At 50.8% G+C, this 15,014-nt stretch overlaps 1 protein-coding gene across 7 annotated transcripts in view; it reads right to left on the bottom strand.

Moving 5' to 3' along the window:
• BAHD1 (bromo adjacent homology domain containing 1) overlaps positions 1-15,014 on the bottom strand; it is a 50,541-nt gene that overhangs the window by 21,243 nt on the left and 14,284 nt on the right. For 6 of the 7 annotated variants that reach the window (XR_011000319.1, XM_068194541.1, XM_068194538.1 and 3 more), the window contains exons 2-5: positions 7,584-9,227; positions 4,168-4,529; positions 2,418-2,577; positions 1,383-1,459 (exon numbers count right to left, since the gene is read on the bottom strand). Coding sequence is in view for 6 of the 7 variants with exons in the window: in XM_068194541.1 (XP_068050642.1) it covers positions 1,383-1,459; positions 2,418-2,577; positions 4,168-4,529; positions 7,584-9,210 (2,226 nt within the window). In the remaining variant the exon portion in view is untranslated. The remainder of the gene's footprint in view (positions 1-1,382; positions 1,460-2,417; positions 2,578-4,167; positions 4,530-7,583; positions 9,228-15,014) is intronic. The other variant, XM_068194537.1, reaches the window with a different exon arrangement.

Here is a 15,014-nt window from a genome sequence, read left to right as displayed (position 1 = left end):
GGCAAACTTCTCTTCAATTTTTCCCAGAGTAATTTAGGCTCTGCAGCAAGCAGGATTGGTTATACACAGGGTAACCAGGACAGAGCCACTGAGAAGAATTTCAGGTATGGTTAGATCAGCAGAGATGATCTCTGGGAACACGGATGCCCTGCACGAGTCTGGAAGCATTCCCTGCAGGCTCCATTTCTGCTTTGCTGGAAGGGAAAACTCACAAAAGGGTGAACATCTGGGGACAGGGTTGATCAGGGACACTGGGAATGCCACACCTGCCTTCTGCACCTTGGGGTTCTGGTTTACTCCTTGAGTCAAAACTACCTGAGTCACCCTGGCAAGCCTGGCCCAGCCCTCAGCCCAAGCTCTCTCGTTTGAAGAATTGTGTAATTTAAATGGGTTTGCAAAAACCTGGCTTAATTCCTCCTGGCATTCTCTCTGGACTGAAATGCAACTGGATACACTCACCTTTCATTTATAAAGTGCCACATTTTGGTTTAGAAACTCACCTGTGCCCTGCAAGTGAGGCAGTTACAATTCCCTGGCTGCTCCCGAGTCCTGCCCTCAAACCCTCCCTCCCTTTTTTATTTAAAAAAGTAATAGACATTAAGAAAGCACCAAGTTTTTAAAATTGGGCTGAGCACAGCAGTGAATTCTTCATTCCCAGTTAAAACCAGCTTGTTCTGTCACCCAACACAAGCCCATGCAAAGCAGAGCAAGGCGTGAAGTCACAGTGATTCACACATTTTTTTTCTTTAAAAAGCAACTCCATTATCCTGACACAGCATCCTCAAGCCAGACTTTAGTTCTCATCATAAATCTATGCAGGGCAAGGATGATGCATCCACGTTTCTGTACAAAACTAACACATTTTTGGAGTTTAAGAAGCAGATTAAGGGATTTATTAAAAGGCAGCACATGACACAGGCACTTCAGTTTCCTGCAAAATGGCAGCAGGAGCTTTTGCATCAGGCTCTGCAGTCCTGTAGGAATTAGAAGATGCTTTTGGAAAGGAGTCTGATCTTGATTCAGCATAAACTTATTCTTCCTTAAGGTAACAGTCAAAATTATTTTTTACTTAATATGTGGAATTTTCTCAGATTAAAGGGAGAAACATCAACACTCAGCAGACTCTGTTAGAGCCTCCACGTAAGGAACTCAGCAGCTTTTTTGAGAGCCCAGATTTTCTCCACAGGACAATAAATCTGAGGGAAAAGCCCAACTATAGGACACCACCACTCAACACATCTGGCAACAGCTGCATCACAGGCAAGAGCGCTCTGCTGTACTCAGCTTGAGGCCACCCAGGAATGCAGGGAGATGCTGGGGCAGTCCCCTCCTCCTGCAGGAGCACAGAGAGCCCGGGATGCCCTGCCCCGATCCGGACTCACCTGGTGCATGCTGGGGTTGCGGCCTCCCTGAGTGTGCTCTGGTCTGTAATACCACAGGAGGCTCATCATCAGCTCCCCTGCAACAGCATGGATTAAAACAAGTCAAGCCTCAGCTTTCTCCGAGTGTTTTCCCACTCATTCCCGGCTTCCTCCCGCTGCTCCATCCCCTTCATTCCCACAGCGCTCACGGAGAGGCAGCTGTGGCTGATAAATATTTCATGCTGAATGAGGTGGCCCTTTGTTACAGCAAGGAGCTGCATGGAGTCGGTCATGTTGCTTTTCCACTACACCTTTGCCTCCTTCTGCTCAGGTTACAACATACCAAAGAAGTCAGGCACAAAAAAACTCCCCAAAGATTCAAAAATCAACTGTTTTCACCTGCAAAAAAAATCCATTCAGCACACAAGCTGGAAAAGATGCTCGTCCAAAGGTGTGAACTTGCAGCATTGATTCCCAGGTTCAGGGCAGAATTGCTGCTGCACTGACACAACCACAATGGCCCCCACCACACCTCGATTCATGTCTTTTACACAGAGTTTTTTGGGTTTCTTTTGCCCCCTTTTAAGCACGACCTCTACTTTAAAGCATTTGGCTCAGTATCCTTGGCTCAGAGATTGCCAGTCAGACACCAGATCTCACCACGAGTCCCCACAATTCCCACCCCCAGCTCTACTGGGGTCCATCAGAGCTGCTGCAGAAGAGCCCTGTTCCCAACAGCTCCCAGACCAGATGTTGGATTGGAGCAAACAGCAGCTCCCCCGATGTTTGAGCAACGAAATAACACGGGAGGGCTGCTAAGACGGGCACTTGGCAAATATTCTGTGCTTTCATATCCAGGAAGATTTCCATTTATCAGCCCCAGATGAGTGATTAAGGAGCATTTCAGTTCCTGGAACAATCCAAATGGAAGCCATGGCACTCATCTCCTCTCCATCACACTGGTACCCTAACCAGCCTGCAGCTCTCCCTAGCTCCATTCCTTCTCTTCTTCCAGCTCGCTCTGTCGAGCACACACACACTCTCCTGGCACTGTACCTGTCTTGGGGTCCTCCCAGAGTGCAGAGATCTTGGCGACGTAGGGCATGGATTTCTTGCGGGGCCCCGATTTGAGGAGCACGGTGTCCCGCACCCGGATGATCTCCCCGTCCCTCTCCACCGCCTGGTAGCTCTTGCGCACGGCCGGCTCCGGCTCGTTCTGCACACACAGGAACCAAAACAACCCCAGTCAACAGGCAAAGGGCGACTTCATGGTTCTCCTCCATAGTGCAGGCAATGAGGAGCAGCTCATCAGGGGGACAGCACATCTCACAAAAGCACTAATTGCTGAAATTTATACTCTTATTTAAAATTAAATCACACTCGCTCCTTCCATTCTGCATGCAAAATCTTCAGGAAAATCACCTTTCCACCTGCCTACCTGGAGGCCTGATTTTCCTTCCCATTCAAAGGCACCAAAAACTAGGTGTGTTTTGAATGATGTTTCTCTGATACAAACACGGTAAAAAAACAATAAAACATGAAATATTTGACAAAAGCAGGGCAGGGAGTGGCAGGGAGGCCATGGCACAAAGCCTTCCTTAGCAGGACTGGCAATGATTCCTTTGTACCCTCTGACAGCAGGAAATAATCACTTTTGGGACTATGAACCAGGGATTTTTAGTTTGCTTTTGCTCTGAGTTTCATTTCAGAATGCCTAAGCAGGATGGTTTAACCTCCTGCCAGATCTCCCAGGGAGGACTGGAAGCATCTTAAGGAGATTAACGCCTCGGTGCTCCTTTGGGGTGTGACAGCCTGAGGGATGGATGCACAAGGCCAGTCCCTGGCCTTGACAGGCTTCATTCTGGCATAGTCCTTGGCACCTGGACACAGTCCCAAAGACTAAAGCTCCAAAACCTACCCTGTCTGCTGCTCTCAGCAGCCTGAGGTTGTGCCACCACACCAAGCAGCAGCACAGATCCTGCCTGGACCATGGCCCTCCCTTCTCCTGACATCTACTGCACATCAGTGCCTTGTCCCACCTTCCCAGACACCACGTGGGGCCCATTTTGAGCTCTGATGCTTTAATAAGATGAAGGATATTGCCTTCTCTCACAATTGAAGTGGACTTGACTGGACCTAATTGAATTCTCTGGCAGGAAATCTCCCATCTTTACAGGAACCAGTCTCTGCTCCTGAATGCAACAAATGGGAAAGTACAGACAGGAAATCCCTGGAGAAGCAACTGGCTGTGCCACCATGCAAGTTAAGAGAAAGGGGATTTTGGGTGCTAGAAAAATTCCACCTGGGAACCAGAATACTGTCTCAGTCCTCTGCGTGCTGGGAAATCCTTGTGGGGCTACAGACACCGTGAGAGCCACCTTATGAGAGCTGCCTCTAGACGTGCCCCTCGTAATTGAGGCTACAACAACCCTCAGCGTCTCAGACAGGTTTGCCCTACCCAGGAGAAAGCAGCTGGAGGATGATCCCAGTGGGATGGACTCCCACGTGCCTCAGGTGCCACCCTTGTACGTGCCGGAGCTGGGAGGATCCGTCACCTTTGAGCTGAGGCCAGCACAGGAGCAGCAAGTTCTCCTCCCCTCCCAAACCACACCGTGCAAGGTAACACCAGGACACACAGGGAACAGAGCCAGCAGTGCCTCTGCTCCCATCAGAATTTCACCGGGAGGTTCTAGACAGCACCTAGTGACCATCTCCAGCTGGAAGGGAGCCCCAGAACTCCCAAGCCTTCACGCCTGGGGGTTCACAGACAGCTGTCCCTGCCCAGCCCCAGCACTCAGACACCTACCACAACGTAGACGGCCTTCTCGCAGGCCGTGCCCACGGGGATCCAGCCGTTGGTGGCTCTGCGCCGGCTGATCCGCTGCTGCTTGGGGTGGGAATGGCCCCCCGCCGCTTTGCTGTTGGAGGCGTGCAGGCAGCCTGGAGTATTCCGCAGCCCGGACTTGGAGCCGCTGGGAGGCTTGGCGCTCTGGGGACATTCCCGGGCCATGGTCTGAGGGTCAGAGTTGGGGGTCTGCAGGTGAGGAACGGGCTCTGCAGCCGGCGGCACGCTGGGCACAGGACATCCTGAGAGCGGGTGGGCAGGCGACGCGGGGTGTCCTGCCACCGGGATTGTGAGGTTCAGCTGGTCCAGAGACTTGCAGCCTTCTAAAGGAAGGGAAGAATTGAGTCACGGATCTCATCTGGAACAAAAAGCAACTACGCAGCCGGGACTGTCCCACACCACGGCCGCTTTTGCCCAAAATCCCCTTTATTGCATTATAGCTGTAAAGACTCTCCAGGCTGTAATTTCATTTTGCACTGTCACTGGATTGTAAAAGCAAAGCCATTTCCGAGCTTGCGTGTTCCAGTGCTCCGCAGATGACACTGCACCACAACAAACCCATCTGAATCCCAAGTAATGCCAGCCAGGAATACACACAAGGCTGGCCAGTGTCCAAAGCAGTTCCAGCCTGTCAATGTGTATAAAAGAAATAAAAGGCTTATTGAAACAATGAGAAGGATTAAATCACACTGCCGAAAGCAGCCAGCTTCTTTCAAAAAGCCAAATTCTACTAATCAGGGAAAATTGAGAAGATTCTCCAAATTAAGTCCAGAGAGATTAAACAAGGTGGAACACAACCACAAGATGCTGCATGCTCAGCAAAACTGTGTCCCTGCAGCAGACATGGGAGCCTCAGCAGGTTGGAATTTGGCTGACACTGCCTCTCAGAGCATCCCAGAAATACACTGTTCCACTCAGGAGTCACAAACAAGTCTCAACTCAGGCCAATGGAAGAACCAGTTGTAATTACGCCCTATCAGCGGGAAAAGAGCTCCTGGACCAATATATGATGCACCCCTGTTCCCTAAATGGGAGACTGCTTTTTGGGGTGACCAAAGCACAGCTCCAGTCAGGCTCCAGGAGCTGCCTCAGACCAGAGCTTACAAATCTGAAGGGAAAATTCCACCCAAAGCCACACAGCTCCAGCCAAAGAACTGCTGGAACTCCTGCCTCCCCATCTTACCCTCCCTAAGGGCTGCAGCCAAGCCACTGTGGAGCTGTGAGTCCAAGGGATGCCATCATCCTCATCAATCAATCAATCAATCCCAAGTAGCAAATGCCCAGGAACCTCCAAGAGTGCCCGGACATCAGGATGCAGGCACGGGACACATGGAGCAAGGAATCACCTCTCAGGTATTTTGCTTAGAAAAGCAGCTTTTAAGCTTTAGCTAGAGCAGGACAAAGCTTCACAAAAATCTCTACTGAACATCAGAGCCCCGGTGCAGAACAGCTCTTGCTGGCACCCCCGGGACTCCTTCCTTGGTCACACACACTTCCAGGCTCTCCAACGGCACTGGCACTAAAGCAGCTCTCACAGCCTGTCCCAGCTCCTTTCCACCACCCTGCTTCCACACTGCCCAATCATCACCCAAGATCATGGCCCAGTCCCTGGATTTGTACCACACAGACACAGATATTTCCCTACAAACACCTGGAAGACGCCAAAGCAGACAGATGCAACACACAGCATTCGGCATGTCAGGCTGGATGCCTCTCTGATGGGAGCCTGCTGCTTGCAGCCAAAGTGCTTCTTCAGTTCACTAAAATGCCCCACTCTAGGGAAGGAAAATATTTCAGAGGTGCATAATTATATAAAAATCAATCCCTAAGCCTAAGGCCCCATCAGTGTTCTCTGAGACCACCTCATATTCTTCAATCCACAAACCAAAATCTCAATGATTCTGCTGTTACAGGTTTTTAAATCCAAGTTGTTCCCAGCAAGGAAATCACAGCAAGGGAGATCTCAGTAGCGGGGTGACACACTAGCAAATACTCACTCCTGGAACTGCTGCTGCCCTTGCCAGCACCAGGAGAAATCACTGAATCCACAGGAAGGGCTGAGCTCTGGAAAATACTCTGTCTGCACTGCCTGCATCCTTCTGGCTGCACAAAATCAGAGGCACTAGCATGCAAAAGCTGAGGAACAAAGCAGACTGGTATGACCTCGGGGCACTACACAGAAACTGTCAGGCAAGAACACACTGCTGAGCTGGTTGTCTTGTGAGCATTCCCCTTTCAAGCGCTCTGAAGCCACCAGCAAGCCCTGTCTGGCTGCTGCCGTAGGAAGCAGCACCATGACAGCGGGGCTATTTCAGGAAAACAGAAATTACACTTCAACCAAATGCTCCTGAGCTTCAGCAGCTTCCTACAACGGAAGATGACAAAGCCTCGCTTGAACCAAAACTCCATCCACCTACCTGAAAATCTGTTCTCAGCGGGTAAGTCATGCCAGCTCTTGGCTGGAACACGTGCTTAGTGGAAAGATCCCACGCTGGCACTCCCAGCAGCTGGAGAGCAGCCTCCTCTACAGACCGACTGTTTGCAGCACTGTCCAGCCCGGCATTACACACAGTACTGGTGTCTGATAACCCCCACACAGCACTCCACTTTTAAATATTTAAAAAGGTATTTTTCAATGGCAGAGGCAAAGCTCCAAGATAAAGCAGGAAGTCTGCAAAGCAGGCGGGGACAGAGGAGAGCCAGGCAGGTAACAACGTTTCTATACCCCCTCATCCCTCCTCATTCCAGTGCTTCGTCGTCAGACACTGAGAGCAAAGACGGGCTCAAGAATTCCCAAACTAACAGTGTACCTGGCGCTTAGACCACCACAGTGAAACTCGCTACGCAGCCCTGCCAGCTCTGATCGATCCGTGGAATCCAAAAAGTCTGCAGCCTTCAGCCGGCACCACTAGGGTCTAACAGCAATGCCTGCTTCTCCACAGGCTCTGTGAGGATGCCTCAGCCCCCAGAGCGAGGCTTTGGGATGGGAGGAGTAACTCATGCTGGTGTGCTCCCGACCCTGCGCTCAGAGTGGCACAGCGGGATGGCGTGCAGGAACTGAACCCTGCTCGTTTTACACAGATCAAAGCTCAGCCTTAGCTCCAGCGTGACAAACCGTGAGTCAACTTCTCGCTGCCAAAATCCTTTCACCGATTCTCTGCTTTCCACACCAACAAGACCTTTCAGTGGGAAAAACCCTCCGGGCAAAAAACGGGGGAAGGAGAGGTGGAAGGCGGATCCCTTCCAAGCCGCAGCTCCGCTGTGGAGCTGAGAACTGCTCGCAGAGGGAACCAGCCTCCAGGCGAGCGGGCACCGCGCCGAGCCACCCTCTTCTCCCAGGAACGCCGGCCGGGATTTGCGTGCACTTTGCACCTTACCTGCTGCAAAAGGCATTTTGTAGGGGTAGCTGCTCCGTCCCGCATGCACGCTGCCGATCCTGCCCTCCGGCACATGCACCACGCCGCAGACGCTGTAGCTGCTCACGGCTGCTCCCTCCCCGCAGCAGTACGGAGAGCTGCACCAGTGCAGGGGCTGGAAATGAGCACCTGATGGCAAGGAACCGGAAGATACCAGGAGCCCCTCGCAGGTCGCAGCCTGCGACAGCTCGTCCTTGGGATAAACGGAGCAGGGGGAATAGCCACTGTATCCGCTTTGGCCATAATAAACATAAAACCCGTTCAACGGAGTCAGATCTGAGGATTCGTAGAGACATCCACAATCCGCGTGATTCCCGGGCACAGGCAAGGGAGGGAACTGCTGCACGGGAAAGGAAGGCTGATGAAATTCCTGTTTGGGGGTTGGGGATTTCTCTCCAGGTCTTCCATACTCGGGCTTCATGGAAGCTTGTCCTCCCATGAGCAAAGGCAGTCTGTGGTAGAAGCCCTCCGTGCTGGCGTAGGAGCCAGACAGCGACTCGTAGGGGACGGGCTCTGTCGTCCTGTAGAGCCTGGAAGAGTCCCGCTGCTCCCCTTTCCCAAACGTGCCCAGGGTCTGGCCTTGCCAGCCGTGCTGGCCATCCATTTTTAAGCTAGCCACTTCTTTCTTGGATTTGACACAGTTCTTCCGTCCGGCTTTGGCCCATTTGAGTGTAGATTTCGAACAGTGGTTCTCAGACTTGCCCTCTCCATCCGATTTACTCCTCTGTTTCAGGGGTTGGTCTTTCTCATGGGTCAGCTTCAGGAAGGCCACGGCATTCAGGCTGGCCAGTCTCTTTGGGGTGGGATGGTAGGAGATGGCACCATCCTCCCTCTTTGCCCCATCATCAAAGACCTCATCCAGCGAATGCTCACAGCTATTGCATTTCTGACTGGGCTCATGCCGGTTCTTTCCTTTCCCTGTTTTCACAGGCGGTTTTTCCAGGGCAGGCCAGTTGTCACCAGCTTTGCACTGCAAGCCCTTGAGGGTGCAGTCCCCAGCAGCCTTCCCAGAGTCCCTGCGGAAGCGCCTGCTGGATAACAAGCCATCGTCCCGTTCGAACAGCAGGTTGTTCACCGCCTCGGCGTTCAGCGAGGCCAGCCGGCGCTTCCTGGGCTCCGAAGGAGCAGGATCAAAGTCCTGCTCCGGCCCGGGATAAGTTACTGTGCCCTTCTCCCCGGATGACTCACTCTTGCCCGCTCCCACAGGCTGAACTTGTTCCGAGAACAAAGCAGATCCCAAACCCTCAACCCAGCTGGCAAGGTGCTTTTTTTTACAGCTCGGGGTCTGTTTGGACAGAGAGCCAGCGACATCCTCCAGCCTGGTGAGGAGGACCTTGCAGGTCTTTTTGCTCACCGAGGGGAGCAGCCGCCTCCGCAGCGGGTACGTCTTTCGCACTTCACGCAAACTCTTGCTTTTGTTATTCCCTACAAACCCACTGGGACAGTTTGGAGCCTCCGAGGCATCTCCGTCCCGCTGCTCTGCGTTGGCCCTGTCCATCCTCCTGCTGCCTGGTGGCGATGAGGCCTGGCCAGCAGAACCAGCTGGATGTTTCAGAAGGAAAAGTTGTTTTTTCCGGGCATGCGTCATAGGATCAATGTCCAATCCTGGGAACGAACGGGAGAAAACATCTATTAATATTGCTGAGAGGGCCCAATCTCCTCACAAAGCACCAACTGCCAATTAGGAAATATTTGGGGAAGCTTGTTTCTATACAGCAGAGTCTATTTGGGTGATGGCCAGTTAAGCCAATTAAGAGACAGGATGCAATTAGATGTGGTTTAATATTAAGCCATGGAACACGACAGTAATTAAATCAAGGTGGTGATGGCAAATGCCACAGCAGCCGGGGAAAGCTGGGTCCGGACAGAGAGCTGTCCACCCAGCTCCCTCTTCCACTGATGCTGTTCCTAACACATTACAAATTCCCATCAAATCTCCAAAATCTGAAGGCTGGTCCAGGGCACAGAGCAGAAATAACCCCCAGCCTGTGACTACCTGCATGTTGATACAGGCAGGCTGTTCCAGTTTCATTTTCTGAGACAGTTAGGCAAAAGAGAAACAAAAAGTCCACCTACTCGGGTGAAAAGAAAACTTGGGCTATTAAGCAGAGACCTGCCAACATTAATAAATTAAATACATGCAAATCCCTGTGCAGGTTGGAACCTGGCTGCCCACTGTTCTTGTCATTCCCTGTAGTTGTGTTTTATAAAAGTTGTGGGCATTGAACACCAAATCACAATGGGCAGAGAGGCCCCAAAGATATATTCATGGCAGGAAAAATAAGCCTGGACTTCCCAAATTATCCATCACCCAATTTTTAATTAAGAAATTCTGCAGTCTACAGCTTGTAGGTTCAAGGCTGACAGAGGATATGGCTGGGTGATACCAACCTACAGACATTAAAAATGTCAGTGTAAATGAGTGGTAGTGGAACAGATTTAATGAAGTCTGTCTCTGAGCACCAGAAACAGCAGCAAAGGACAATTACTTTCATTCAATGGTATTTACAAAATAGTCAGATTCCATTTATTGGCAGCAAAGAGCTGATCTTTTCATCAGCATCCACCTAGGAGGGGTTTGCTCTTCCCTGCAATCAGGATTCGGGCTGTAACTCCCCTCAATTGACACTGGTCTGCCACTTTTGAGGCTTTTAATTAAAGCTCCTACTGCTTTGGCAGTGATTAGAACAAAGCTCCCGAATTACAAGAACTGTTCATTTGATATGGTTTAATCAAGCTGATAATTAGATTATCTATTTGAAATAAGCCCAATGTGTTTTAATTGCCTTACTTATATATGCATTAACTAAGGGAAATTCAGGAATTGAAACCCGCTGGGGTTTGCATGGTGCTTTTCTAGATGTCATCCTCTGGGCAATGTGTTTTTGGGGTGACTGAGTTCCTCCACCCTGGTAAACAGGGTATATCCCATGGCTGGTGCCCCAGGAGGAGAGCTTGGTGAGGAACAAACATTTATATATGTCCACGTTTTTCTTATTAGAAAATCAGGCTCTGGGCATTAGGAGGATCAAGCCAGACAGAATTTCCCCCAGAAGTGAATTCTTCTTGCACAAAAGGCTAAACTGACCACATGGAACCTATGGAGTTTGGAAGAGGACTACAATTTTTAAAAATGGATCAGACAAAGCAGCATTTAGCAGAGGCAGAACAGGTGTCCTGCAGAACATGCCCTGGGGAGGACAACTCTTCCAGGCTATGTGGACCAGTGATTTCCTTGCGACTTTCATCCAATTTTTTACTGTCCCTACTGAGAGACTGAGCCTCTGGCAGAGGTGAAAATCCACAAATAAAAAGCCATGGTTTGCCTTAAACCCAGCATCAGGCACCTTGTTCTTCTCAGATTTCCACAGGCAGGAGCCTGACCTGGCCTAGCAGCACATATCCTGGGGTTTTTGTGCCCACATGAGTTGGAATAACTGCTAAAAACTGGGTGCTGCAGCTGTGGCTGTTCATGCCATAGGTGCTCTAAAGTTAGGAAAAGGCTGGGACAGACTGAGGGAAGGGGGTCTAAGAGAAGGGTGTCTATTGTTCAGCCTGGAGAAGCTTTGAGGTGACCTAATTGCCCGTTCCAGTAGCTGAAGGGGCCTACAGGAAAGTTGGAGAAGGGCTTTGAACAAGGGCCTAGAGTGACAGGAGAAGGGGAAACAGCTCCACCCTGACAGAGGGCTGGGTTAGATGGCATATTAGGAATAAACTCCCTGTGAGGATGGTGAGACCCTGGCATAGGTTGCCCAAAGAAACTGAGGCTGTGCCATCCCTGGCAGGGTCCAAGGCCAGGTTGGATGGGGCTTGGAGCAACCTTGGATAGTGGAAGGCGTCCCTGCTCTTGGCAGGGGGTGGAGCTGTTTGAGCTTTAAGATCCCTTCCAACACAAGCCATTCCAGGATTCTATGATTCATTGCCAGCCCCTATGGAACAAAACCTATCCTCAGTATGGACTACTCAGAGGTTTTTCCACACCTCCTCAATCACCTGCACTGCATGCAGTGCTTTGTGAGGCGGATGCTCCTGCTCCCAGCTCACCTGGGATCCAGCAATCCCTCCTCTTCCCTGAGCACAACACAGAGACAGAGCTTTTGAACGCAGCTCAAAACTCAGCCCTCTGACAGGCAAATGCATCATTCCTCAAAATCAAGAGTCCTGCCGAGCTTCCTTCCAGCAGGTATTGTGCTCCTGCCAGCTGGGAAGGGAGAGTGGCAGAGCTCTTCATCCTCTCTCCACCTTCATATTGCTTCACAAAGCACAGAAAAGCTGCCTGTGCCCAGAAGTCTCCAAGAAAGTGCGAGACAATGTGAAGAACTGAAAGTGAAAATACTTAAATCAGAACCACCCATTTACTGCTCATGGCTGAGGAACTGGATTAATGGTGAGAAGACATTGAGGTGTTGGAAATTAAAGTTTCAAGCAGCTCAGTCTATCCAGCTGCATCCAGAGTCCACCAAGCACTTGGAATTGCTGCTTCCTTATACAATCACAGAATGGTTTGGATTGGAAGGGACCTTAGAGCTCATCCCATTCCAACTCCCTGCTGTGGGCAGGGACACCTTCCACTGGCCCAAGTTGCTCCAAACCCCATCCAACCTGGCCTTGAACACTTCCAGGGATGCGGCAGCCACAGCTCCTCTGGGCAACGGTGCTCTGGCAACTCCTTCCTCAAACCAGACTAGTTCTGAAAAACCACCTTTCCAGCTGCTGAACCCAAACCAGATCAGAATAAAGAAAAATTAAAACCACTTCTAGTTTCATGCTAGAATAAAACCATTACCCAAACAGCAAACTCAGGAGAGAGTTGATGCCTCATTAGCAGGAAAAGAAGCAAGTGGGATAACAGCTGCATGTTCTGTAATCATGCAGCTGCAGCATCTGTCTCTCTCTCTCCAGCACTTGATTGCAAGTGAAATTAGAAGAAACTAGTCTGGGACTACCCCTTCAAGCCCCATTTCCTCTCCAGAGCTTCACTACGGAGACGTGCGCGTTCCAAGAGACGGTGCCAAAAGCACAGAAATTAAAGCTTTTAAAGCTCCTAATCCATTTGGCACTTCAATAACACACAAAGAGTTACGACAACACCAATCCTCCTCTCCACGCATGGCACCGCTCTGATGACTCTCAGCCCCATCTACTTGAATCCTGTCTATCCATTTCCATTGGAACAGCTTCTGCTGTGACAACAGCCCTACAACTGTGAGTATCTGGAGGATTGGCTCCTTTCTCCCTGCTGCTTTTGCAGGCGAGTAATTCCCAGTGCTCTAAGGAACGTGCTGCGTGGAAGAAGCCTTGCAGGAGCTTTGGGAAATCCGGATAAATCGCAGCAGCATCAGGTATCCCAGGCTGAGTTCCTTGAATGCCACGCACGTCCTGTGAGTGGAAACATCGCCTCTGTCTCAAACATTCAGAAAATCTGTAGCTGTTGGAACCTACAATTTGTCTTCCCAGGGTCCAGTCCTGATTTTTCTCCTGAGATCCACTGAAAGCTCCATCATGCACATGCTCTAGAGGAAACTGTTTATACAGAGCTCATTAGGCTGCAGCAAGGGCTGGCTTCTCTCACTCATCAGCATAACTCTGACCACTGTATCAGAGCAGGGTTAAATGGGATACTGGGAAGAAATTCTTCCCTGTGACAGTGCTCAGGCACTGGCACAGGTTGACCAGAGAAGCTGTAGCTGCCCCTGGATTCCTGGAAGTGCCCAAGGCCAGGCTGGATGGGGCCTGGAGCAACCTGGAATAGTGGAAGGTGTCCCTGGCCATGGCAGGGGGTTGGATCTTTAAGATTCCTTCCAATTCACACCATTCCAGGATTCTATGATTCACTGCCAGCAGCTCCTGAAAAGCCATGTGGACATGCAGCCTCCACAGCTTCCAAAAGGCTTTTAAAAAGGGATGTGGGGCAACTCTGGCACAGCCAAGAGGATCTCTGGGAGCTGTCCTGGACTGGGCTCTGCTTCACTCCCTGCTCCAATGCCCATAATTATCCCCCCGTTGCGAAAGCCTGTGCGTGCTCCAGCCAGCCGGCTGGGAGTTCTGCAGCCCGTGTGTGGCCGTGATAAATCACAGACAACTGCAACGAGAGCCCGGGGCTGCACCCCTGAGCGCCGAATGCGTCCGAAAGCAGCGGCGCAGGGAGCGAATCCGGCTGGGCGCAGGCCTGAGCCGCGCTACCCGGAGCCAGAGCTGGGAGCACCCCCGAGGAGCTCCCCGGCTGATTCCTTGGGAAGGTCTGGCTCAGCCCCGGTTATCTGGTTTCAGATCTTGCCTAGTGGCAGTGCTCTGTCTGGGGAAGCCAAAATTACATTTCTCTGGCTGTTCTCACACTCTCCGCAGCCTCAACAAGCAGCGTTCTCCGGGAAGAGGAAAGGGGAAAAAATAGGGGAAGAAGAAGAGGTGGGGAAAGAAGAGGGGGATAAAAAGAAGGGGAAAATAAATGGGGGTGAAGAAGTGGGGGAAAAGTGGAAAAAGTGGGGGAAATGAGAGAGGGAAATGGGGTGGGAAAAGAGGGGAGGAAATAAGGGGACAAGCAGGAAAACACCAGTGGAAGTGAACAATGCACAAGCGTGGGGGAGAGTCACAGGATATTTCCTCAAAATCAACAACAGGGCAGGGTGTTTGGGTAATGAACACGACCCCGGGAAAAGCACCGCTTTCCTCCCCGCTCTTTACCCACGGTAAGAATCTGTAACACTGTTTCACGTTGCCAGTGACAGGCTGTAACCGAGCAAAATAGGCAGGAAATGATGAAGTAAAATCTAATGTGAGGACTGATAAGTGACCTCAGCAACTCCAACATCAGGCGCCAAACCCCGACCAAGTTTGGAGCCCCAAAGCTTTGGGGTCTGGTACATATTTGTATTAAAGCAAACCCCAAGTTTCTGAAAGCAAAGCCTTCACTGAACACCCGTGATCAACTCTGGCAAAACCACTTCCTATGGCCTTGAAGAACTGCAGATTTCCACCCCGAGAGCTGTCACAAGCCTTTTGCTTGTGACCCCAACATAAAGCAGAGTTGTTATGTGTGTCTGTGGAAGCTCTGGTGCCTCTTCTGCTCTTCATAGCCTTCCAAATCACACCAAAATTGGCTTGAGTGGGGTCAGAGCTCAAGAGACAATAGCACCGCCACAGTTTCATACTTTGTGCAGAAGAGATGCAAAAGCTGTACTTACTCACAGGCAAAGGTATCCTTGCCTCCCCAAAACTCCAAAACCACTCCAAAGCCATGAAAACTGGAAGCAGAGACCAGGATTTGTTCCTGTGCCCTTAGTTTGCTCAGAGATGGATAACACAACTACCTTCCTACTCTCAAGAGGGGATGTATTTTCTTTGCCTTTCAACAAGTTAGGGAGGGATGCACCAGGAGGAGAAGGAAACTTGGAA

Source organism: Anomalospiza imberbis, chromosome 6 (genome assembly GCF_031753505.1).
Source record: "Anomalospiza imberbis isolate Cuckoo-Finch-1a 21T00152 chromosome 6, ASM3175350v1, whole genome shotgun sequence".
Lineage (NCBI taxonomy): Eukaryota > Metazoa > Chordata > Aves > Passeriformes > Viduidae > Anomalospiza > Anomalospiza imberbis.
The sequence above is the reverse complement of the archived record's forward strand: the minus strand, read 5'-3'. Positions and strand labels throughout refer to the sequence as shown.